Source organism: Mesoplodon bidens, assembly GCF_964165515.1.
Source record: "Mesoplodon bidens genome assembly, chromosome: 2".
Lineage (NCBI taxonomy): Eukaryota > Metazoa > Chordata > Mammalia > Artiodactyla > Ziphiidae > Mesoplodon > Mesoplodon bidens.
The window spans coordinates 98527556-98555271 of record NC_138177.1 but is presented as its reverse complement, the minus strand read 5'-3'; the positions used below and the strand labels follow the sequence as shown (position 1 = coordinate 98555271).

Here is a 27716-nt window from a genome sequence, read left to right as displayed (position 1 = left end):
AGAAACCATTAGCCAGACTCATCAAGAAAAAGAGGGAGAAGACTCAAACCAATAAAATTAGAAATGAAAAAGGAGAAGTTACAACACACACTGCAGAAATACAAACCACCCTGAGACTACTACAAGCAACTCTATGCCAATAAAATGGACAACCTAGAAGAAACGGACAAATTCTTAGAAAGGTATAACCTTCCAAGACTGAACCAGGAAGAAATAGAAAATATGAACAGACCAATCATAAGTAATGAAATTGAAACAGTGATTAAAAATCTTCCAACAAGCAAAAGCCCAGGACCAGATGGCTTCACAGGTGAATTCTATCAAACATTTAGAGAAGAGCTAACACCCAACCTTCTCAAACTCTTCCAAAAAATTGCAGAGGAAGGAACACTCCCAAACTCATTCTATGATGCTACCATCACCCTGATACCAAAACCAGACAAAGATACTACAAAAAAATAAAATTACAGACCAATATCACTCATGAATATAGATGCAAAGCTCCTCAACAAAATACTAGGAAACAGAATCCAACAACACATTAAAAGGATCATACACAATGATCAAGTGGGATTTATCCCAGGGATGCAAGGATTCTGCAATATATACAAATCAATCAATGTGATAAACCATATTAACAAATTGAAGAAGAAAAACCATATGATCATCTCAATAGATGCAGAAAAAGCTTTTGACAAAATTCAACACCCATTTACGATAAAAACTCTCCAGAAAGTGGGCATAGAGGGAACCTACCTCAACATAATGAAGGCCATATATGACAAACCCACAGCAAACATAATTCTCAATGGTGAAAACCTGAAAGCATTTCCTCTAAGATCAGGAGCAAGACAAGGTTTTCCACTCTCACCACTATTATTCAACATAGTTTTGGAAGTCGTAGCCGTGGCAATCAGAAAAGAAAAAGAAATAAAAGGAAGACAAATTGGAAAAGAAGAAGTAAAACTGTCACTGTTTGCAGATGACATGATACTACACATAGAGAACCCTAAAAATGCCACCAGAAAACTACTAGAGCTATTCAGTGAATTTGGTAAAGTTGCAGGATACAAAATTAATGCACAGAAATCTGTTGCTTTTCTATACACTAATGATGAAAAATCTGAAAGAGAAATTAAGGAAACACTCCCATTTACCACTGCAACAAAAAGAATAAAATACCTAGGAATAAACCTACCTAGGGAGACAAAAGACCTGTATGCAGAAAACTCTAAGACACTGATGAAAGAAATTAAAGATGATACCAACAGATGGAGAGATATACCATGTTCCTGGATTGGAAGAATCAATGTTGTGAAAATGATTATACTACCCAAAGCAATCTAGAGATTCAATGCAATCCCTATGAATTTACCAGTGGCATTTTTTACAGAAGTAGAATAGAAAGTATTAAAATTTATATGGAGACACAAAAGACCCCAAATAGCCAAAGCAGCCCTGAGGGAAAAAAAAGAGCTGGAGGAATCAGACTCCCTGACTTGAGACTATACTACAAAGCTACAGTAATCAAGACAATATGGTACTGGCACAAAAACAGAAATATAGATCAGTGGAACCGGATAGAAAGTGCAGAGATAAACCCACGCACCTATGGTCAACTAATCTATGACAAAGGAGGCAAGGATATACAATGGAGAAAAGACGGTCTCTTCAATAAGTGGTGCTGGGAAAACTAGACAGGTACATGTAAAAGAATGAAATTAGAACACTCCCTCACACCATACACAAAAATAAACTCAAAATGGATTAGAGACCTAAATGTAAGACCAGACACTATAAAACTCTTGGAGGGAAACACAGGAAGAACACTCTTTGACATAAATCACAGCAATATCTTTTTTGATCCACCTCCTAGAGTAATGGAAATAAAAACAAAAATAAACAAATGGGACCTAATGATACTTAAAAGCTTTTGCACAGCAAAGGAAACCATAAACAAGACAAAAAGACAATGCTCAGAATGTGAGAAAATATTTGCAAATGAATCAACAAAGGATTAATCTCCAAAATATATAAACAGTTCATGCAGTTCAATATTAAAAAAACAAACAACCCAATCAAAAACTGGGCAGAAGATGTAAATAGACATTTCTCCGAAGAGGACATACAAATGGCCAAGAAGCACATGAAAAGCTGCTCAACATCACTAATTATTAGAGAAGTGCCAATCAAAACTACAATGAGGTATCACCTCACACCAGTTAGAATGGGCATCATCAGAAAATCTACGAACAGCAAATGCTGGAGAAGGTGTGGAGAAAAGGGAACCCTCTTGCACTGTTGGAGGGAATGTAAATTGATACAGCCACTATGGAGAACAGTATGGAGGTTCCTTAATAAAACTAAAAATACAATTATCATATGACCCAGCAATCTCACTACTGGGCATATGCTCAGAGAAAACCATAATTCAAAAAGACACATGCACTCCAATGTTCACTGCAGCACTATTTACAATAGCCAGGTCATGGAAGCAACCTAAATGCCCATCAACAGACGAATGGATAAAGACGATGTGGTACATATGTACAATGGGATATTATTCAGTCATAAAAAGGAGTGAAAGTGAGTCATTTGTAGAGATGTGGATGGATCTAGAGACTGTCATATGGAGTGAAGCAAGTCAGAAAGAGAAAAACAAATATCATATACTAACGCATATATGTTGAACCTAGAAAAATGGTACAGATGAACCGGTTTGCAGGGCAGAAATAGAGACACAGATGTAGAGAACAAACAGATGGACACCAAGGGGGGAAAGCGGCAGGGGGTGGGCGTGGTGGTGGGATGAATTGGGAGATTGGGATTGACATGTATACACTGATGTGTATAAAATGGATGACTAATAAGAACCTGCTGTATATAAAAAAAAATTAATTTAATCAAAAAAAAAAGAAGTCCCGGTAGTGAGTGGTAGATTAGCTTGGATTAAAAACTTTTAAAATGTTAAAATGCACACACCCTTATGACCTCCAAAATTACCATGCCATTGTGAATGTTATGTATGATGCCATAGTTCCTCTCTTCAATTGTCCTTTCTTTAGTAACCTTTATTTCCAATCTCAAGTAGAGGTGTCACAGCAGATATTCTCTCTTTTAGAGATAAACTGACAAATTGCATCAGGAGCGTTAGAAACATTTCCATAATCAAATAGCTTGTTGAAGGTAAAAATAATTCTGTGTTTTTTCAAGTAATTAGAAATTATCAAATTTGGTTTCAAATTGGTCCTGAGGTCTCATCAATGAGCTGAAATCATAAGTAGTTATTGGCACTGTTGGACAGGAGAACTCTGAAAGGAAAAATTTTCTGCACTTTTTACTGTAGCTATGGAAAAAAGCCTTCAAAGCACACTTTCGGGAGTTCAACCTTATATAGCAGGCAAGGCACATTCTGGTGATAGAGGGAAAGACTGATGCATATAAATACTGGGGTCAAGAGCTGCCTGCCAAGGCTGCCCTTCTTCGTACTCCTGCCTGTCATTAATGCATTCAGCTTTGACCACTTACTTCCACCTAAATGTCCTAAGATAGCAGCACTTAGGGCCTGGCTCCTACCACTAAAATGATGGCAAATACTCAAAAATAAAGAAAATATATATGATTTTTAAGGGCATTTTGGTTAGTTCTATGAGAAAATATTAAAACACTCACTGAGATATTAAGATGATATAGTTACCAATAACAAAAGAACTTTCTGGAAAAAGAGTGCCTCTTTCCCCACCTTCACCAGAGAACATTAGAACTTGAGTAGGTGGCTAAGAGGCCTGGGTAGTTCTCTTAATTGCACTATTACAAGTTTATGGCAACTGCTATGGGACAAATGTGTTTCCAATAAGCCCTATTTAATAATAAAGACAAACATATTCTCAATGGAAATGCTAATGGCTATATTTTTTAATACAACCAGATACCCACACATAATCTCATGAGAGTCAACTGACTTAATTTTATTCGTAGTACAAACAGCTATCATTAAAAATAAATTAAATGTCCTGCAGAAAGCTGTTACTGTGACTTCCATTATGGCAGGGAGAAATAATGTCTGCTTTGGGAGAATTACCAGAAAGACAAACTAAGAATGGTTTCTAATTCTTACTTACTGTCAGATACATAGCTGCATAGACACTGAGAGCCGCTTCTTTGGATGGAAATGTTTTCCTTGCTCTCATGATGAGATCCGGGTTGCCCGTGCAGGCCTCTTCCCCACTGATGAACTGCGTATACTGCTGACACCCAAGTGCCGTGTAGTTGGGTTTACACAGGGCGAGAAAATGTGGAGCCAGATTTCCTGTAACTACTTGTCCAGCATTTACAAAGATGTCTGTAGCAAACAGTCCAAACGTATAAATTCCTGAGGAAGAAAACACACCATTTTAACTTTTTGGTTTGCTGTGGTTCAATTTACAATACACCAAGATGGAAATATTTTAGAAACTATAAAATAGTTCCTACATATATATATATATATATATATATATATATATATATATATATATATATATATATATATATATATATATATATATATACATACATACGGTTCCTTCCATTTCACTCCCTCCAGCTCCTCCCTTTGCTTTCTGAAGCAGTGGGAGTGTTAAATTATTTAACATATTGAGCTGTCTACCACTGGCTACATTTTTATGCACGGCAGGTTTATAAGACATACGATAAAAGAAGAAAATATATTCTAATGCTGTGTTTGGATAATGTGATTTTTTTAAATGGAGACGTGTTTGCCTTGAGAGGGTTCAGTCTATCACCTTCTGCTAATGTTAGTAATCTTTATTTTTTCCCTATTTTTGAATTTTTTTAAAATCTTACTAACATTAAGCAGAGCAGTCATCTCCCTTTGATTATGCCTCTTAAGCTCATTCAAACTGATATTAACTCAGCTGGAGGTGCCAATTAGCAGCAAAATCCAATGCCATCAGTCTTCATTTAAATATCATGGAAAATCTTAAGTAAAGCAGAATGTTTTCAGATTAATCTCTATATCGCCATCAGAAACACATTTTTTAAAGTCACATAACAGCTAAGTCCTGCCTTATCTTTTATGGCTTGAGTTTCAACTTATCAAATTTGGGACAATTTAGTAAATAATAAAGCAAATAGATTATAATGTTTAAATTATCTTCGCAGTAGTAAAATTTATTTACTTTGTTTACCTGAAGGTATAAAATTAAGTACATAAATTTTTCTCCTTTTGTAAGGAACATGCCAATTTACTCAAATACCAAAAATATTTTCTAAATTCAATGTCATTGGTCATTATTGCCAAAACTTATCTTTCTACTTAGATAGGATAGGCAAAATAAATACTTTGGCATCATTGTCAATAAACTTACAGATACAATCAGCAAGGATGTGGTATCGATGTAATGAAATCCGTTCTTTTATAATTTGGGGTAATAAAATCCATCAGGACATTTTAAAACTATACCAAAATAATACTTCCCAAACAGTCGGTTCATTAAAAAGTCATATAATTCTATTATGATAGTTAGATGCTTTTTTTCTTTGTCATATATTTCTGGATTGTTTGTTTCCTAAGCCTTTACATAATTATTGGCAGTTGTGTTGCAACTCACCAGGATCAAATAACTTTCCAGGATTAGATACATGACTATCCTTTTCATTTTCAAAATATTATGTAACATTATGCAAGGTTCTTGCACCCAAACCTGCACACAGCAAAATTCTATGTGCATACGAACCACCATGAACCAAAGACCTTAGTTCTCTATTGAAAAAACTTACAAAGAAGCAATGAAAAGCTTTCTTTACATCTTACCAGCATTCCATGAGCCATACAAGTAAATGCTACTAAAATCAGAAATCTGGCAGAAGCAGAGAAATGGAAAAGAACAAAGCTCAATAAAATGTTACCGTATATACTCTCTTTCCAAATCTCATGGTCTAGCATGGGAATATAAATGGCAAGTCTTCACCTCTCTTCTCTTGAAATCTAGGCTAAGAAGTACTCATTTTATTTAACCAAACCATTCTTTTTATCTGGTACAATAAGTTTTCCTGTTTAAAATACAGAGGAATGTTTGATAAGGATATGGAAATGTCTCTTGATACTTGTGAAGTTCCCAAATGTGCTTTAGAATTAAAATAGTGCATCAGGCCCAAGGCCAATATTGAAGTTAACTACAAAGATACTTATTAAAGTGAGATCTCATGAGTGTATCCACTGTGCTGACCTCCAGAATAAAGTCACTATGAAGAGTGATGTCTTATTATGCAGTAATGCTTTGCGCACAAGCTTCCATTTTATTATAACAAACTAGAAACATCCAAATCATGATAAACAAGGAAACAAGAAACAAACCAAGCTTTCCTAAATATTTTATAAAATCATATAAGAAGTAAGAAACATGCAGAGACTTAAAAGCACACTTTACTGTGTGCCATTCAGGCGGACTGCGTTTTACTGAGGTTCGCTTTATTGGACTTCGCAGAGAGTGCATTTTTTTACAAATGGAAGGTTTGTGGCAACCCTGTGTTGAGTAACACTATTGGCACCATGTTTCCAATAACATTTGCTCTCTCTGTGTGTCTATGTCACATTTCAGTAATTCTCCCAGTATTTCAAAGTTTTTCATTATGATTATATTTGTTATTGGTGATCTGTGATCAGTGATCCTTAATATTACTATGGTAATTGTTTGGGGGCAGCACAAACTGCACCCATACAATGCAGTGAATTTAACTGATAAATGTGTGTACTCTGACTGCTCCACCAACCAGCAGTTCCCCTATATTTCTCTCCCTCTCCTCAGGACCCCCTATTCCCTAAGACACAACATTATTGAAATTAGGCCATTAAAACTCCTACAGTAGCCTCTAAGTGTACGAGTGAAAGGAAGAGTCACACATCTCACTCTTAATCAAAAGCTAGAAATGATGAAGCTTAGTCAAAAGCTGAGATAGGCTGAAAACTAGGTCTCTTGTGCTAAACAGTCAGCCAAGTTTCAAACGCAAAGGAAAAGTTCTTGAAAGATGATAAGAAAGCGGAAGAGCCTTACTGCTGATATGGAGCAAGTTTTAGTGGTCTGGATAGAAGATCAAACCAGCCATAATATTCCCTTAAACCAAAGCCTAATCCAGAGCAAGGCCCTAACTCTCTTCAATTCTATAAAAGTTGAGAGAGGGCCTCCCTGGTGGCGCAGTGGTTGAGAGTCCGCCTGCCGATGCAGGGGATGCGGGTTCGTGCCCCGGTCTGGGAAGATCCCACATGCCATGGAGCGGCTGGGCCCGTGAGCCATGGCCGCTGAACCTGCGCGTCCGGAGCCTGTGCTCCGCAGCGGGAGAGGCCACAACGGTAAGAGGTCCGCATACCGCAAAAAAAAAAAAAAAAAAAAAAAAGTTGAGAGAGATGAGGAAGCTACAGAAGAAAAGTTTGAAGCTAGCAGAGGATGATTCATGAGGTTTAAGGAAAGAAGTCATCTCCATAACAGGAAAGTACAAAGTGAAGCAGCAACTGCTGATATAGAAGCTGCAGCAAGCTATCCAGAAGATCTAGCTAAGATCATTACTGAAGGTATCTACACTAAACAACAAATTTTCAATGTAGACAAAACAACCTTCTATTGGAAGAAGATGCCATCAAGGACTTTCAGATCTAGAGAGAAGAAAATGACTGGCTTTAAAGCTTCAAAAAACAGGCTGACTCTCTTCTTTGGGGCTTATGCAGCCGGTGATTTTAAGGTGAAGCCAATGCTCACTTACTATTCTGTAAAGCCTAGGGCCCTTAAGAGTTATGCTGAATATACTCTGCCTTTTCTCAATAAATGGAACAACAAAACCTGGATGACAGCATTATCTGTTTACAGCATGACTTACTGAATATTTTAAGCCCACTGTTGAGACCTACTGCTCAGAAAAAAAATTCCTTTCAAAATATTACTGCTCATCGACAATGCACCTGGCCACCCAAGAGCTCTGATGGAGCTGTACAATGAGATTAATGTTGTTTTCATGCCTGCTGACACAACATTCATTCTGCAGGTCATAAGGAGTAATTCTGATTTTCAAGTCTCATTATTTAAGAAATACATTTCATAAGTCTGTAGCTGCCATAGATAGGGATTCCTCTGCTGGATCTGGGCAAAGTTAACTGAAAACCTTCTGGAGAGGATTCACCATTCTAGATGCCATTAAGAACATTCATGATTCATGGGAAGAGGTCAAAATATTAACATTAAACAGGAGTTTGAAAGAAGGTGATTCAACCCTCATGGATGACTTGGAGGGGTTCAAGACTTCAGTGGAGGAGGTCACTGAAGATGTGGTAGAAATAAGAAAATAATTAGAAATAGAAGTGGAGCTTGAAGGTATGACTGAATCACTGCAATCTCATTATAAAACTTGAATGGATGAGGATTTGCTTCTACGGATGAGGAAAGAAAGTGGATTCTTGAGATGGAATCTAATCCTGGTGAAGGTGCTATGAAGACTATTGAAATGACAACAAAAGATTTAGAATCTTTCATAAACTTAGTTGAAAAAGCAGCAGCAGGGTTTGAGAGGATTGACTACCATTTCTAAAGAGGCTCTACCATGGGTAAAAAGCTATCAAACAGCATTGCATGCTACAAAGAAATCGTTCGTAAAAGGAAGACTCAATCACTGTGGCTAACTTCATTGTTGTCCTATTTTAAGAAGTTTCCACAGCCACACCAACCTTCAGATGCTACCACCCTGATCAGTCAGCAGCCGTCAACGTTGAGGCAAGACCCTCCACCAGCAAAAAGATTACAACTCATTAAAGGCTCAGGTGATGATTAGCATTTTTTAGTGATTTTAATTTTTAAAAGTATTTTTAATTAAGGTATGTATTTTTTAAGACATAATGCTATTGCACAATTAACAACCTACAACAGAGTGTAAACATAACTTCTATATGCACTGGGAAACCAAAAACTTCATGTGACTCGCTTTATTGCCATATTCGCTTTATCATAGTGGTCTAGAACTGAGCTCAAGTATCTTGGAGGTATGCCTGTATATTCTTTAGAAATATGTGCATAAATGAATAAAAGTATTTTACTTAAGTAGGCATAATATAATTTAACAATATTTAGGAAGGTTCAACTTCATTGAAATACCTTAGTTCTGAGTATAGTATTGCTTATTTTGTTATTAAATGTTTCTCATGCAAAGATTAAATGGGTCAAGAACACAGTATTGACGTATGTGAAAAATATAACTTTTAAAGTTTCATATAAAAGCTATCCCTTCAACAGTATAAATGAGGGCTGTGGGGAATGTATAAGTTGATGGCAATAACATGTACAGTCTTATATATGAAGTCCTTTCGTCTCCAGAGAGATTTAAAGGCATGATGACATTTGATTAGTCTTTAGTGGGTTTATATATAGATTAGGTGATCTGTGAATAATATCTCCAAAGTCTTCATCTTGTTCCCATCAATATGAGAAATATATCAAAGGGTTACAGTATCCGTAATCTTAATACTGATCAGAATTTATCTTAAATGTTATTTAGTATATATAGATGTACTTTTTCTTATTTGATAAAGCCAGGAAATAATAATCTATATTAAGTTTTATTGTTTCAGTTACAAAAACCTGTCTTGGCCACGTGTCTTTTGAATTGAGATGATTTTCAGTAATTTGTCAATGTTCATATCATTGGTGCTAGAATTTGAGATTTAAAGTATCAGGAAATCTTGTCCCCTAATAAAATCACCAATACATTTCTATAAAAAATGGTTTTTGTACCATTTTTTGGAAAAACAAAAAACAACTCAGAAGTAGTTCATGGAGTGCTACTTATGATAATTAACAAATACAGCATTTCTTTTATTTGTCCAGCTATTTTCCCTGTCCTTCGTGATGTTCGATAACCAACCTAGATTATCATTTCTACCTAAGCGTTGTTTCTGAAATTTAATAAACATAGTAAATCATTTCTTTTAATTACATAATTTTTAGTTTCTTTTAGAATTTAAATATCCAAGTGTGGTGGGATTTGTTTTCCTTAAAATAATATGGAAATGACACCACGAAATGGAGTTTTGCAAAACAGGAGAGAAAATAGTATGCAGTGTTTATTTTTAAAAACCAAATTGAAACATTTCAAAGAAAATATAATCTAATATTCGAATATAGTTAATATGCTGGTCATTTTAAAAATTGGCTTATACATAAACATTGTTTCAGCAACAATAAAAACAATTCAATGAACACATACCAAGAAATCGCACAGTTCTCCTCACCAGTGGGTTTATATAGCAACAGTCTCCAGTTAAAATAGTTTTCTCCTGGTTTTCAAAATCCCTTGTGGCCAGTTGTAGGCAAAACACAGCAGTTTCTCCAACTATTATCTTCCAAGGAAATAAAAGATTAAAGAACATTAGAATTTAACCAGTATAAATGTAGAATATTTTTATTTTTAAAAAATGCAAAAAAAAGGACTTCCTTTGAGTGGTAATAATCTCAATATAAACCTGAACCATATTTGGGTAACCTGACCCTTTTTTTTTTTTTTGAGGTACGCGGGCCTTTCATGGTTGTGGCCTCTCCCGTTGCGGAGCACAGGCTCCGTACGCACAGGCTCAGCGGCCATGGCTCACGGGCCTAGCTGGTCCGCGGCATGTGGGATCCTCCCGAACCAGGGCACGAACCCGTGTCCCCTGCATCGACAGGCGGACTCTCAACCACTGTGCCACCAGGGAAGCCCCAGACCCTTTATTATAACCTTAATCCCTATATATATAAAACCCATATTTCCCTCAATTCAAAAAAGTATTAAAATGATAAATTATGAATAAAAAGACTATAACATTTTTGCTTTCTAAAAGACTTCATTAGAAGTGAAATATATGAAAGATCTTTGCTTTAAGGATGCACTCATTTTTTATCTGTAATTGAATTTCAAGTTTCATTTTTAAGTGATTATGTCTCATTTAAATTTGACTCTGCCATAGATATCAGAACAAATCTCAATGAAAATAATCTTGGGACTTCCCTGGTCGTCCAGTGGTTAAGACTCCACACTACCAATGCAGGGGGCCCGGGTTCGATCCCTGGTCAAGGAACTAGATCCCACATGCTGCAACTAAGAGCCTGCAGGCTGCAACTAAAAGATCCCGCATGCCGCAACTAAATATCTTGCATGCCGCAACGAAGACCCTGCATGCCGCAATGAAGACCCGGTGCAAACAAATAAAAAAATAACTAAATAAATAAATAAATATCTTTTTTTAAAAAAGAATGTTTTTATTAAAAAAAGAAAAGAATCTTGAAAGGATCTGATATAAATATACCAATATAAAATTATATTAATACTTTTATAACAAGAAAATATAATCAAAATAGTGTCACTATTCTATCTGGGACATTATTAAGAATTGTAATCACTAATATATTCTTTATACTTTAGTATGCATATGTCATTTTATTTTATTTTTTATTTTTTATTTTTTTGCGGTATGTGGGCCTCTCACTGTTGTGGCCTCTCTCGTTGCGGAGCACAGGCTCCAGACGCGCAGGCTCAACAGCCATGGCTCACGGGCGCAGCCGCTCCGTGGCATGTGGGATCTTCCCAGACCGGGCCATGAACCCGTGTCCCCTGCATCGGCAGGCAGACTCTCAACCACTGCGCCACCAGGGAAGCCCGCATATGTCATTTTAATCGTCATAAAAACTATATGAAACAGAGAATATTATCATACCTCTTTGACAAGGGAAAAAACAAGACTTGGAACTCAAATGAATTGTCAAAGGCCACAGAGCTAGTGAGGAGAAAAATTAGGTTCTGATACAGATTCTTTACTCAACTATGTGATTCATGAAAGGACCTGGCTACCTTCCACTGGTGTTTGTACCATTTCATTAGTTTTTATACATGGTCTTTAAAATCACTCATCAGGGTATTAGAACAAGTGTCATGTGTCATAATACCATTTTACAGATGAGGAAATGAAAGCTTGAGGAGGTTAAATAATTTGCTTCCCATAAGGCCAGTCAGAAGCCAAGCAGAAATTTCTGACTCAGCCCTAGATCTTCTGACTCTATTTAACACCACAAACAACCACACTAGAAATAAGATTATGAGAAAAGAAACAGGAGCCAATAGCATGTCTCCTAATTTGTCATTGTTTAGGTTAGTTTTTAGGTCATCTTATCAAGGTTAAATAATGCACTATATAGGGAGTCCCTGACATCCACTGGAGAAGTGATTTTGGGGTCTTTGTGAAAAGATACACCTATGATTACCAGATATTCAAAATTATGAGTGGGAGGTAGAGAAGGAGATCACAGGAGACTAATTTTATCCCAATATGTGCAACAGATTATGAGGCATCTCTTAATTTTTATCCTTTCTTCTACCTCCTTTTCCTCTACTATATTTCTTCTTCCCAGTATGTGAGGGTTCAAAGTTTAACCAGAAGATGTTGAGCTGAATTACTTTAAAGGAATCTAGTCTTGCCTATCTGGTAAGGTAGAATTGAATTAGGAAAGGCTAGAGGCTATAGCTTTCCAAATCCTCCTGAAATTTTTAACTGGCAAAGTCGAGCAGGTCAGCCTAAACAGGCACAACAGGTATTTTTTATGGGTTCATCAGCTGCCACCAGGGTCCTAGGAGAAACTGACAAATAGACAAGCTGTGTGTCTGACACCTTCTTATCTCCCATTCTGAATCACTCTTTCATGCCCTACCTTCCTCTCTGCTGCTCCTTGAAAGAAGTTACTTTCTGAGTTCTCAGTTCCAACTTCTTCCAGGTCTGTTTTACCCCAAAATGTTCCAAATTCTAACATTCTATTATCCACTCCACATCATGAGCTGACTGATGCCCTCCGATTCTGCCCTCTGAGCCTTCTCTTCTCCACCGCAGGTATCATGGGGTCTCCACTCCCGGGTTGGCTCCACCCCACAGTACACTGAAACCACAACTCAGTCTGTTAACACATTAAACTCCCTAGACTGTAGTAGATACCCAAGAATTCTTATTGAATGCATGAATGAGTCCCATCCTCAATAGATCGGAAGGTCTTACTCTGCCTCTGACCTTTTACCTGACTCCTAAATAATCACCTTTTTCTGCCTTGTTCTTGTGATGAAGGCTCTACCCTCTACCCTAGTTCCTATAAGCAGATCCTGTATGTTTAGTCTCTGACTTGGTTACCCATTTACTTACCAGACTAAAAGCTGCTTTGTCCAGGATACTCTTCCCAGTTTTCCTAATGCTAACCTCTCGCTTGTCTATATCCCTGCAAACTGCATGTTTTTGAGCTTCCTGTTTCTGTCTTGAGCATATCTGTCAAAACACTGTCTCAGTCAATATTATTTGGCTGCTACTAAAAGAATCCCACTCAAACTGGATTAAGAAGAATAGGGAATTTATTCTAAGGTTGGTGGGTTATCTCAGAACCTAGTGTGAAAGGGCACAGGATTAGGTTCAGGGATGGAAATTTCTCAGGAGTCCAGGCAACTACTCTCTCAATCTCATTCTTCTTCTCTGGAGTCATGCTGTCTCTCATCTCAGCTTGTCTCTGAATGCCTGACTCATTCTTGTCTTTCTGCAGCTGCTTCTCCTGCTTCCTAGTGTACACAAGTGCTCCAGCCGGCCCCCAGAGCCCTGCTTCAACATGTCAGCTCAGTTCAAGGAAAATTCGACTAATTAGATTTACTGAACCTCAATTCAAAATTCCCGGAAGGTTCAGCTTGAGACAGGTGTCTCTTCGGTCCAATTAACCAAGGTTAAGAAGGTGTGATATGGTGTATGAAAACTGCCTGGTGGGTAGAAAGGTTAGTTCCCAAAAAAAGAGAGTTGCAGTGATGTCTACTTCAAACTCCCATCCATTATATCTTGCTGGACCTCCTCCGTGCTAGTTCTTGCCCTTCGACTAGCACTTTCTACCATTTTCTCTGGATGCTGGCTTCTGTCTGCCTACCTGGACTTCATCTCATCAAATTCATGTGCCTAGGCCCTAGTGTCTGCTTTTCTTCAGTGGGTATGTCTGCTTCCCATGCCCCAGTTCTCCCTCCCTCACTGTGACATCTGTGGAACTCCTCATCCAAATCATATTCTTTCTTAACTTCCCTCATCCCAACTTCCTAAGTCAAAACTCCCATTGCTACACCTCTCAGATAAATTCAAGTAATGAAAATAACACAATTCTTATTACAATGAATACCTAGATGCCTCTGAGTTAAGGACCCTGCACTGATGTTTAAGGAAGGGTTTATAATCTAGTTGGGCAGACACAAGGTGAGGTAATTAATAATGGTGCAAGGCTGTAAACGCTGAGTTTTGACTGGTTTGGACAATAAGTGCCAGTAGAACATTTAGGAAGTGTCACTGAGTCACTGAGGGCATTTATGGTGGCCATGAAATGTGCCACTAGGATCTCCTGCTCTGGGCAGGCTTTTGGTCTGATGTTCCCAGTTGTCACACCTCTGGATCAAATACTGAGTCCCTGCTGAGGCCACACTTCCTGCAGGCTCCTCCTGGCAATGGCTAGGCATGGTGGGGGAATTCAAGTGAGTCTATTCCTCTAAGATGTGGGATAAAGCCTCCCCATGATGCTGGCCTTTCTTGGAACTGTGCTGTACTCTGAGGCGCTTCCTACCCAATCCTCCTTCCTTCCCCCTCTCCTTCACAGGGGTCAGCCTTCCATCACAGTCTGAAGGTTCTCCTTGCCTTCTCTGGTTTACCACCCTGCAACTATTAGCTTTTACAAGTGTTTCCCTTGATAAATATATGGTATGTATCTAATCACATTTGGTACCTGCTTCTAGAAGAACCCAAATTAACATGGCATCAAAGAAAGACAGGGGGTGATTCTTACTACACTTCAAGGAAGTATAGTTCTTAGACAGATGTAGAGGATTTGGATGGAAGCTCTATGGGGAAGACAGTACTAGGAGAGGAAAGGAGATAGCCTTTCTCCTTGTAGCTTTCAACTTGAGCTGAACATAAGGCTAAAGTGGACTGAGTTTGCCTTGGAGGTAGAGGCTCTGGTCAGTGAACTGTAGACCTAAATTCTATGTTCCCTGATTTTATCAGGTTCTTTTTCTCTTGACCTGTCAGAAGCCCTCCCTAGAGGATTTCAGTCCTCCTAAGGCTTTACCAACCCCTGCTACCATAACAAGTCCTAAATATTTCTCTCTCCCCTGAGCTCCAGATGCAGGTCTCCAACCACCTATCAAATAGCAACATCTCAACATGCTCAGACCTACATACTGAAGCCTCAAAGCCTTCCCAACCAAACTGAAATTCTAGTCTCCCACCCTAAACCACCTGTCCAACTTGGATACACAGGCTAAAACTCTCACACCCTTACACACTAGGCTGAAACCATTTCCCTCCTCTGCCTCTCTCTATCAACTGCTAACTTCTATTTCTCTTATATTTTAATATTCTTGTATTGCTCTTATATTCTCAGAACTCACCTCTGTGCTTGTGTTTTCCCTGCTCAAATTGTGTGCAATCCAAATTTCCTGTTTACAATTTCCAGTGTGTCTTCATAGCCAATGGAGTAACAGAAATTGTTGTAAGAGATTGTTTACAGGTGAACCTAAACCTATCTTTTTCAGCTTCCCTTACAAGCCTCCAGACATGCTATGTTTTAGTCACAGCTAAACATTTTCATTCCCCAACATACCAGGCATTCCCATACATTCTGGCTTGTATACTTGGTCCACGCTTATGATAGGCAATGGTAGGCAGTTCTGTTCTTAAGACATGATTTACATACTGCCTACTCTACTGCAACTCTATTCCTGGTACAACCCATCCCTCCCTCCCTCTGTGTTCCAATAGCACTTTGTAAATTTATTATAGTACTTTACACATGCTTTTACAAGTATCAGTAACATCTGTCTCCTCCACTTAATTGAGAGCTTCTCTGAGACAGGGATTGTATAATGTTATCTTTATATTTCCATATTAAAACACAGTGATTGGCAGTAAATATGAATGGCTGCATGAATGAATGAAATCGAGCTCAATCTGCCCTTAATAGATAAGGACACCAACCCAGAGAGAAATAAAGAAGTCAAACATGGTTGTTACTGGCACAACCAGAATCTGAATCCAAATTTAGAGCTATTTTGACCACAGCCTTTACCTAGGAATGTGTAAGCTTTTCCTCTAATTTTCCCAGGTTAAGCCAGGTCAGCCCCCTGATCCCTACAGACACTCCTCAATGCTCAGGTTACATCCTGGAGTCCCACCATACTCCTAGCATTTCTACAGTTTTAAGGGAAAGGTGCTGAGGCACAAAGCACTTTTATAACTCCTGGAATCTCCAGATATAAGAGAACTGAGTATAGAAAAAGACTTTCCTGATCCTTTTGACACACACACCAGTCTTCCCACAAAGACCAAAAAAGCTTCACACCACCCTTTCTAACTCTGCCATTATTATTTTGAGGTTCTCTTTCCAGTAAAATTTCTTCATATTTCTACTGCATGCATTAGGTTCTTACATGTAACTGAGGACCTGGTGCTTTGGTCCTTTCTCACCATTGTCAAGAAGGAGTTCTTAATCTGGAGTCACTGGCTGCCATTTTCAGTAGATTCCCAAAGCAGCCCTTGGGGAAAGATCATAATTGGTTGCTTTCTCTCCTGGGAGTGGGAGACAGGGAAACATGACAGGACAAGGGAATGGAAGCCATAGATGGAGATGCTAAAAGCTTTGTAGTTTTCCTTGATAAAATTCCCTTTCTCTGTGAACTTATAAATGAGAGCTGTTTCCAGAGAGAGTTGAGATGATGAACAGTGTTAACTGAGACCCACCAAGAGGAAGCATGGCCCCTCCTGCCTGCCACAGGCTGCAGTGGGCTACAGAGAATGAGAAAGGAATAGAACATCGGGAAGGACACCTGTGGCTCTGGTGGGGAGAATCAACCCGCTTCCCATGGGCCAGCAGTTCATTGGGGCCATTCCTCCCCCACCTCAGCAAAAGCTCCCCATTCACTGGGAAATAAAAGAAAAAAAAAAGACTCTACTGGTAGAGGGGGTGTAGGCTGGCACAGTAAGAACACAGTAGTCAACCCTCACTTCATTTCTTGCATCTGACTTCCAGCTCCCCTCATCTGGGCTCACTAACCTCATCCCACCATCACGCCTCCCCTGCTAAGAGAGGGGAAGGCCCCTGTTCCCCCAGTTCCATTGGAAGCCCTCAAGCAACCTCCATGGAAGGTTGCTGTCCTTCATGGTCCATGACAATATATCTGGAATGTGATAAGATGCCCACCAAGGGCTCAGGAGCTGATACTGAAGGGCTGTCACTGCTTCACAGAGCTGTGTCTGAGCAACTGTGCTGTTCCTTGAGTCACAGTCCCCTCCCCACTGCACCCTGACAGTCTACCTCCTTGGAGGAAACAGTTGTGCTCCTGAGCCTCACCCAGCCTGTAAATGGAAGCCCTACGTCCACTGACCAACCAAAATGAAGTACTATATGCTCCCTATGACACACCACCCTCTGAGTCACTCCATCATGCTTTACTGAACTCAGTGTTGACATTATAAAGCTGCTTGAACCCTACCTTGCTTATCGAGCTGGGCCTATACAGTCCCCCTTCCTAAATGACCCATCAATGCCTCCATCTCATCTTTGAACACAGATCTGGTATCCAGTTCTGTTTCTTATCTTTTACTATGTTCGTCAGTGAGTAGAAAGCTCCACGTGGCTGATGAAAGCAACCTACAAAAATACAGGTGTGAATCATAAATCACTTAGTATAAATTTCTCTGTTATGAGCACATAATGTTGCTTTCATACCTCAGCTTCCAGGGCTTGACCCTCTGTTATCCCTACTTTTTCATGACAAAATACAGAAGTAAGTTTTTTCCAGGATGATAACATCATAGTAGACTTTCATCAAATGTCAAACTCCAAATAGCTTTATGTTTTCACTTATAAAAACCCAATTAGAAATTCCTCTCCCCTTCAACTGGTGGTCACTCAAACATGTCCATGCTTCATTGGTTTGAAATTAGCACAGGAAAAATATTTCAGATTGTACTACAGCAGCAGAAATCATGCAGTGTGGTGGTACTGGACATGTGTCTCACACATTTCAAATATATGTCAAATAATAATATCAACTTTAAATCATAAAAGTTTAGTAATGGCACACAGTTAAGTTTTAAAATGTAGGAGGGTACTGGGTTTATATGTAGGTTCCTATCAACCACATTTTGCATTCTTGGTTATTATACAGACATATATAGAGACAGAGCCCATTTCCCATATAGCCAAGGAAAGTTCTAAGCTATACTAAGAGGTAAAAAGCTACACTGGGTACTATCTCATTAATTTTGTGTCATGATACAGAAAAACAGGTTTCTTCTGTGTATATATGGATTTCACTCTCTCTAAGTAAGGCAGTTGTTAACTTCTTGGAACAGTTTCTGAGTGAAATTGAGGTTAGGAGAGAGGAGAATTAATTGAACTAAAATAGTAATATAGTTAGTGAAGAAGTAGTTGCACAATCCCTCCCAGCAATTCAGAAACTATGGCTATGTCTTGCTATAACCTGTTTATGTTTCATAATTTGACCACCAAAAACTTGTATTCTCACTTTCATACTATAAAGTAGCTGTGGGAAGTGGCTACCTAGCTGGACCAACATTCCCTGCACACCCACCTCTAGGTGATTTACACCAAAGGATGAATTAGCTATGGTAGTTTCAGACCAAAAAGGCAAAAAATCAGGTGACTTCTCCATGTTCTCTCCCTGCATCTGTTGACTGGAAGCAGAGAGATTTCTGGGTCCATCAATTGTTGGTGTCACAAGACGGAAGGAGTCAAGTTCCCTGAATCAGCAGCCCTGCGCTGGACTGTTACATGAGTGAAAAACTCTAGTGTATGAAGCCAGTGAAGTGTGGCGGTTTATTTGTTACAGCAGCTAGAACTTGCTAATTTACCTGTTTTTCATAAAAAGGGAATAAGTCTCAGGCTCAGAGTACTCAGCAGAAAATAACTGGCTATAATAAAAAAACATTGGTTTTCACTGTATTTAATTTATGGTTACCCTCTATTTATCAAGTGATACCAGTGTTCCATTTACAGTAATAATACAAGTTTTCTTTTATAATAACTTGTTAGCAAAGTAGATTGATTTAAAGAAAAAATAAATGATAGTTGAGGGGATATGCAGCCATGATAGAAATCATGAAGGTGATACCCTGAGAGGTAAATTTGGGAAACATTTAACATATAATAAAAGCTAACTTAAAGCTTCTGCACAGCAAAAGAAACAATCAACAAAATGAAAATGCAACCTATGGAATGGGAGAAAATATATGCAAATCATGCAGCTGATAAGGGGCTAATATTCAAAACATATAAAGAACTCACACATCTCAACAGCAAAAAAGTCAACCCAATTAAAAAGTAGGCAAAGGAACTGAATAGACAGTTTTCCAAAGAAGATTTACAAATGGCCAACAGGTACATGAAAAGGTGCTCCATATCACTAATTATCAGGGAATGTAAAGCAAAACCACAATGAGATATCACCTCACACTTGTGAGAATGGCTATCATCAAAAATATGAGATAGCAAGTATATGAGAGGGTATGGAGAAAAGGGAACCCTTGTGCACTGTTGGTGGAAATGCAAAGTGGTAAAACTACTACAGAAAACAGTATGGAGGTTTCTCAAAAAATTAAAAATAGAACTACCATATAATCAGCAATCCCACTTCTGAGGGGTATTTATCCAAAGGAACTGAAATCAGGATATAGAAGTTACCTGCACTCTTAGGTTCAGTGTGGCATTATTCACAATATCTAAGATGTGGAAACAACCTTAGTGTCCAGTTATAGCTGAACTGATAAAGGAAGATGTGTTATGTGTGTGTGTGTGTGTGTGCGTGTGTGTACAGAATGGAGTTCAACCATGAGAAAGAAGGAAATCCTAGTTTGTGACAACTTTAATGAACCCCGAGTGCATTACGCTAAGTGAAATAAATCAGACAGAGAAACACAAATACTGCATGGTATCACTTATATGTGAAATCTAAAGAAACAAAGAAAGTCAAACTCATAGAAACAGAGAGTAGAATGGTGGTTTGGTTATCAGGGGCTGGGAGGTTGGGGAAATGGAGAGATACTGGTCAAAGGGCATAAATTCCAGTTATAAGATTAACATCTTCTGGGCTTCCCTGGTGGTGCAGTGGTTGAGAATCTGCCTGCCAATGCAGGGGACACGGATTCGAGCCCTGGTCTGGGAAGATCCTACATGCTGCGGAGCAACTGGGCCCGTGAGCCACAACTGCTGAGCCTGCGCATCTGGAGCCTGTGCTCTGCAACAAGAGAGGCCGTGACAGTGAGAGGCCCGCGCACCACAATGAAGAGTGGCCCCCGCTCACCGCAACTAGAGAAAGCCCTCGCACAGAAACTAAGACCCAACAGAGCCAAAAATAAATAAATAAATAAATTTATATTAAAAAAAGGTTAACATCTTCTGGGGTTCTAATGTACAGCATGGTGATTATCGCTAAAATTACTGTATTATATACTTGAAGGGTGCTGAAAGAGTAGATCTTAAATATTCTCACCACATACACAAAAATGTGTAATCACGTGATGATTGGAGGTTGGAGGTGTCAGCTAGGGCTATAGTGGTGATCATTTTGCAATATAAAATGTATCAAACCAACACACTGTACACCTTAAACTTACACAATGTTATATTTCAATTATATCTCAATAAAGGTGGGGGGAAAAAGATTTCAAAAACACATAGCATTTACGACATTTTAGGGACTATTCTTAGTGCTTTGCAAATATTTACCAATTTAATATTTAAAACAACCCTATGAGGTACGTACTGTTATTGAAATCCAGTTACAGATGAAGACTATGAAGCACAGAGAAAGTGTCTAGGATTGGATATAGAGTGAGGAACCAACCTCTCAACCCAAGGCAGCCCACCTCATGAGCCCATGCTCTCAATCTTTACATGTTAAGAGTAGTGGTTAAGATGTGGGTGTGCGACAACAAGGAGGCCCTAATACCTTAAGGAGAGGACAGATTTAGTGCAACAGTGGGTCAAAGGTAGCTTAGATAGGGGGCTAGGAGGCCAAGAACTAGATTTGTTCCTGTGAATTAAGGTTTGTAGTGTTTAAAAAGAGACTCCTGTTAAAATGCAGGTAGCAGGGGATAAGAGACACATGAAAGCTGTCAAGCCACCCAATGGATGAGACAATCTTTTTAAATCATTTTTAATTGGGAAACCAGAGGAAAGGGATATGTTTTTTTGAGAGTGCTCGATGGGTGGTGATTCCCAGATTCGGTCCCCACACAAGCAGCATCAGCAGCATCTGGGAACTTGATGGAAATGCAACTCGGGCCTCACCCCAGTCCTACTGACTCGGCAACTCTGGGCACGGGTTCCAGCCGTTAGTGTTTTAATAAGCCCTCAAGCTCTCTACAGGCTATTTCAAGGAGTCTAAAACTCCTGATTACCACGTTTTAAATTTGTCAGGGACATTTTATAAAAGAGGTTTCTAGATATTTATTTGAACAAATAATTATTAGGTACTTGTACTGTGCAAAGAGCTATTCTAGGCATTGTAGTGAAGGGTGGGATTGTAGAAGAGGTTAAAGTTAAATGAATCCTAAAATAAAAAGAAATCCAATGCTCTCACTTTCCAGATTTTGTTTGTTTGTTTGTTTTTTGTTTTTTGTTTTTTTGTGGTACGCGGGCCTCTCACTGCTGTGGCCTCTGCCATTGTGGAGCACATGCTCCGGACGCGCAGGCTCAGTGGCCATGGCTCACGGGCCCAGCCGCTCCGTGGCATGTGGGATCTTCCCGGACCGGGGAACGAACCCATGTCCCCTGCATCGGTAGGCGGACTCTCAACCACTGTGCCACCAGGGAAGCCCCTTCCAGATGTTTTACATGAGACTTGGAGAGATGAAGTACCCTGACAGGTCACCCAGTGCTCAGCACCCCAGCAGGTCATGCTCATTCTCTGGCTCAGAGTCTACTCACTGCACTTCTCACTATGGCTGAAATGCAGGAGGACATCAGAGAAACATCCAACTTCCCTGCCACTATGGTCACATACACAGGTAATACTAGTGAATGAACAAAGAAGGGGTGAGATAAGGAGTAAGTGCTGACAGAGGACTTGAGTATGCGAGTGAGCAAACACCCTTGCAGAAAGGGATCCAGTCTAAGCAGTGTGGTCAGTATTAACTCTCTAGGGCCTGAGGACCAGAGAGCAGAGGATGGAGAAATACTACCTGGAATGTTTGCTCCAAGCCCAGGAAAGGCATGCCTGTGTCTCCAAGGCAGTACAGTCAGTATGGGCTCGAGAACCTGACTGCCTGGAATTGAGTCCTGCCTTTACCTCTTCTTAGCTGAATGACCTTAGATAAGTCACATAACTTCTCCTTGCCTCAGTGACTTCATCTATTAAAAAAAAAAGATGATAGAAATAATGCATCATGAGCTGTGGTAAAGATTAAATGAGTTAACTGTTACAAAATTCTCAGAACAGGAGCTAGCACAGAGTAAGCACTCTACACATTTTAGCTATCATTAGATGACCTTGAAGAATCTGTCCAGCTCAGATCTGTGATGCGTTAGTGTTTGTGGTAAGGGAATCTGGGATGCCTCAAATAGCATAATAAAATGGTTTGATAAGTTGGAATAGTATGAAAGTCCTGCCACTAATCTTGGGGGGGCACACGTGTGTTGTGTTGGGGGGTTGGCAGAGCAGCATGAGGATGCAGAAAAAGGAAACACAGTCTGCCTAACAAGGCACAGATTTACATGCTATGCTCATTCTTGTTTGTTTTTTTTTAATGACTAGATGCTTGTGAAAACCATTAAAAAAACTTCTTTCCTATTTAAAATAATAGCTGCTAATTAAACTTTACATGATATCCATACTTTGCCCAACCATTCATATAAATGTAGTGAACATAAGCTATGAGAAAAATGAATTATAAGAGCACTGTAATATAAATTCATTTTTCATATTTGTAGTGTTTTTTAAAATTTTAACATATAGGGTCAAATTCTGCATGTTCACAAATCTGTAGGCCAGTACAGTTATAGTGTACCTGTCATTCCTCAAAAGAGCTAGCTTATAATTAATAAAAACTAGTATACAGGTTATTAGCTTGCTTTTAAGCTCTTCTAAAATACATGTTTGAATTAATTTCCCCTGTTCTTATCAACCATAAAAAAGCAACATGAGAAAATTTATTATTTGGGACCTGGAGATAACAGAGTTTTTAGAAATGAGCCTTTGAAGCACAAGCAGTAATGAAATGTCCCTATGTCAGTGCTTCTAAAACTAAGTTCAACAGGATGTAAAGTAATGTTTTTTTGTTTTCTTGTTTGTTTGGGGTTTTTTTTAGGGAGGTTGGGAGGAGACTCCTAGATCAAAAAAAAAAAAAAAAATCAGCTGAAAGCTGCAAACTCTAACCCTTCCTGGAGACCCACAGGGCACATTAGCACATCAAGATTCATAATTTCCAGCTACCCTATGATGGTATTATTCTACTGTCTTCATTTTATGGATGAGGACACTAAGGTGTAGAGAGGTTATCTGACTTATCTAAGGTCATTCAGGTAGTAAGTCAGGAAGTCAGGACTCACTCAGCTCCATGCAGTCCAGTTCTGGAGTTCAACTTGACATCGTAAAGTTGTATTGTCTTGCTTTATTTTAGGAAGAAAAGTCTGGTAGCTAAAGCTTTCTTGCCTGAACTTTCTGCATTTAAAAGTGTAATTTCCTCCCAATTAGCTTTCCTACATAACCCAAAGCATGACAATCTGTTAAAGAAAACTGTTAACTTTCCAAAATTGATTTGATCTTAGCAATCTATCTTCTAGGGACAATCCTGGTAGAGTTGTATCCCAGAAACACTAGGCAGAGTTAAAAGCAAAATCTTTTTTTTTTTTTTTTAAGAAGAGAAAAATTCACATTTAGGAAGGGTTAGCTAGTAGAGCTATTTATGATAATTGGATAAAAGAATTAGGGCTCCTTAGAAAAAGTAAAGCTGAGAAATGCTAACTTTATAAAGCAATGATGAACTCATTCACCACTTCCCTAGTTATTAAGAAGAGGAGAGAAGAATGTCTAAAACAAAAGAGACCAAGTAATAATTCACACGAGAGAGAAAAATATTACTCTGAAAAATGACACAGGTGGGAAATAAAGAGGCTTTTAAGTAGTGTTTTGAGATGTATCTGTGTAGCAGAAAAGCACCCAGGGAAGGATAGTGGGATTTACCTGACCTTTTCAATCGATGGCTAAGAAAGAATGACATTACTTCTCTATAGTACAGATGAGTTATACGTTACCTTACTGGACTTCTTTGGAATGCCTGCTGGCAACTGAATCTGGGGAGAATAATCTCAGGACCTGAGCCAATGTAGTAACCCTTCATTACTGTCTTTAGTGGACAGTAATTTTTTTTTTGCTAGTTTGAAGAATCTACACTGCTGTTTGGTTAAGATTTCTCCTGGACCAAAATACAAGTTTCTATTGTACAACAGGACTGAATGATTAGTGGTCACCTTCAAGTGCCTTACCCGCATTAAGGGAATATGCATTCAACAGACTAAACTCTGATACTCTGAGTAACACTCTCCTTTCATGAAAATAGGCTTTTGAGGTGACAGCTCTGCCTGGGAAAGCAGAAATAGTATTCTCTGCAATTTCAAATTCATCATACAGATCTTTCCCTTGAGGCCATCTTCTTCCGGTTTTCTTGGCTTTCATTTCTCTCATCTTTAAATAGACTGCCAGGACAAATGTCTTTTAAGGCCATTCATTTTTACTGAAAAAAAAAAAAAAAAAAAGACTAGACATTTGAAGGACTTTATTTTTAAAATACTTTCTCAGGAAAAATAAATGTTGATTACGCAGGAAATGCTTCTACTTTACCAAGTCACTAAAAATGCTGATGAGAATGTATAAAGACTAGCATGATTGAAACCCAAAAATAGATGAATGAGATGAATCTTGGAACATAGGCTAATTTTGCAGTCTGGTCTCACTTGTATTTGGTGTACGTGTAACTTTCCAGCTTATTGCTCCCAGCATATTAGGAAAAGGTACAATTATAACTTAAATGTGAAACCCTAACAGTTCTGACTCCATTGAATTTATTAAGCAAGCCAATGTAAGGTTTTCCAATATACAACAGGAAATGCATTGTAGAAAACTGATTGTATATCCCAAAAGCCCTTAATTTAAGCTTATGATACATACATATTTATTATATAAATTCATAAATACACCTTCTTTGTTGTCATCTTAAAAAGCGATATATAGCACTTTCCATGGACCAGGTACTGTTCTAAACACTTTACGTATATCAATTTGACATGGTCCTCACAACTACCCTATGAGGTAGGTATTATTATCCCTTTTTACAGATAAGGAAACTGTGGCACAAAAAGGTTTAGTAATTTTCCTAAGGTCTCATAGCTAATGGCAGACCTGAGATTCAAATCTAGGCAGTGTAACTCCAATTTTAATATTATATTCATCATTAAAGATTTTTGCAGGAATGTAGTCAAAGCACTTTAGAAAATCCATATTAACCTACTTTATCACTCAATGTCAAACTTGACATTGTAATATTTTTTATTATTTAGCTTGATTTTAGGAAGAAAAGTCTAGCAAAGTTTTTCACCTGAACTTCAGCACTTATGAATATAATTTCCCTCAATTAGCTCTTCTGAATAAAGTACAAATACTGGAATCTGTTTTTTTTTTTTAAAAGCTAGATGAGGCTTATAGATAAGGTGTTCTAACGAACAGTTAAGTGCATTCAAATGAAGAGTACAGTCTGTATGGGTAGGCAGAGTGCAGTGGGGCTGGGAATATTAATTTCTGCAATGTCTTCCCAGCCTCCTGCATCTTATTTTTAGAATCAGCCTGTTACCCCGAAATGTCATTTGAAGTACTGGTGATGGCGCAGTTTGGTGGGAGGTTCAGATAATATTAGCAGGAAGTTTATTTTAAAAACTTTGAATAAAAATTATATATTCATATTATTTCTCAAAAGAATAATGACTATATATTTATTTGCAGGAGTTTAATAGAACAGTAGAAGCCTATAGGACTGATGTAAAAATGTTTCTATTCATTCAAATTATTAAGGGAAAAAAAGTCTGACTTTGAAGTCCACTATCTCTTCCACACACACCTTACTCAGTTTCTATGCCATTTTCCTACCACCATTCCCCCTGAGATTCAGATTAACTTTGACATATATTTGAACATGCATGCAAACAAGCTGCCCTTAGATAAGAATCCCTGACTTTTACACTTGGGAGGAATTCGATCTTATCCAGACCCTTTACCCTTCAGAAAACTTGTTCAAATATCCAAGCCAGGCATAATCTTAGATTCTGCCTCTCTCCTGAGTCCTACTGCAGGCTGTCAAAATATTTAGAGTCATTACATCTCAGCACTTAACAAGAGGGTTTCTGAAAACATAAAATGCCAGCTCGAAGCCCTCTGGCACCAAGGTCCAGAATTCTGAGCAGCAACATCCAATGAAGGGTTTAGAAGCAGTTTTCCTCTGTTCTGTCCTTTGTTTCATTCAGAAATAAAATGAGCCTTTCTGATCCCTTTTATTGCATGGAATATTTTCATGTTAATAGTGCTTGCTCTATCTCCTGTTGACCCAGAGGGTACTGGCTCCCTAGGGTCTCCTCACTGGGACCATCTGTGTGGCAGACTGGTGACAACACTTCAGAAGGTTGAACGAGTCCCCATTTACAGAGTACAGTACTAACTACTGTGCAAAGAACACAAGAACTGCTCCAAATTCTCTGGCTTCCACCACTGATTTACCCACAGAGGATCTTGGGAGGTGTTGGGCTTGAACAGACCCTGGGTGGAAGGAACAAGAGTCCTCTCATGGGTATGAGAAGAGGATTCTCATTCAGCAGCCTCTCTTTCAACTCCTCTTGATGCTGCAGGACATTTCAAAACCATAATGTTTTGACCTATTGTTTATTACATTTCATAGTTGGCAGGCATTTTGAGAATTCTGCAATTCAGTGCCAAAAGGTAAATTTGTTAACAGAGAGTTGATATCTTATGAGTATATGAATCCTATGAATATAGCACTCAAATACTCAGAAAAACATTCCCTTAAAAAGCAACAGGAAATAATTCTACTTAATGAGCAATTCTGAGCACAGTGTTCTGGCCAGCAGTTTTAGATAGCTATTAAAATCTCAATCAAGTTTTCTTTCAAAGTCTTAATTCTAATCTCTCCATATGAACTTAAGCAGAACAGTGTTGAAATGAACCTGCTATGTGCAGTACTGATCATTTTAAAGGTTTATTTAAGATCAGTATTTATAATTCATAACAGCATTAGAATATTCAAGTGAATTAAAATTCTTCATATTTGAAATAAAACTAAAACCTTATTTAATAAACATTGATTGAACCCAAACTTATATGAAGAAGATACTGTTGCTTGCCTAACTAGTGGTAGCTATCCCTCTTCCTCACAGAGCCTTGATTTTGCTCTGTTAACAACCTTCCCTAATGGCCGTGATCTTCAGGGGAATCAGGGCCACATCAACCTCAGGGGATGAATGATTTGTCAAGTCCTGATGGCCTCATCTGTGACTAGTTTAGGCTGGGCATGTAATGAAATTCTGCCCAAGGAGGGATGAGGTGACTTCTGCTGGGAATGGGTGCTTCTG

General features: G+C 38.5%; 1 protein-coding gene across 2 annotated transcripts in view; it reads right to left on the bottom strand.

Moving 5' to 3' along the window:
• Positions 1–27716, bottom strand: part of PLPPR5 (phospholipid phosphatase related 5) — a gene marked incomplete at its 3' end in the record, with an annotated part of 128611 nt that overhangs the window by 76903 nt on the left and 23992 nt on the right. For both annotated transcript variants that reach the window (XM_081224345.1, XM_081224346.1), the window contains exons 2-3: positions 10246–10378; positions 4122–4372 (exon numbers count right to left, since the gene is read on the bottom strand). In XM_081224345.1, coding sequence (XP_081080471.1) covers positions 4122–4372; positions 10246–10378 — 384 coding nt within the window. The remainder of the gene's footprint in view (positions 1–4121; positions 4373–10245; positions 10379–27716) is intronic.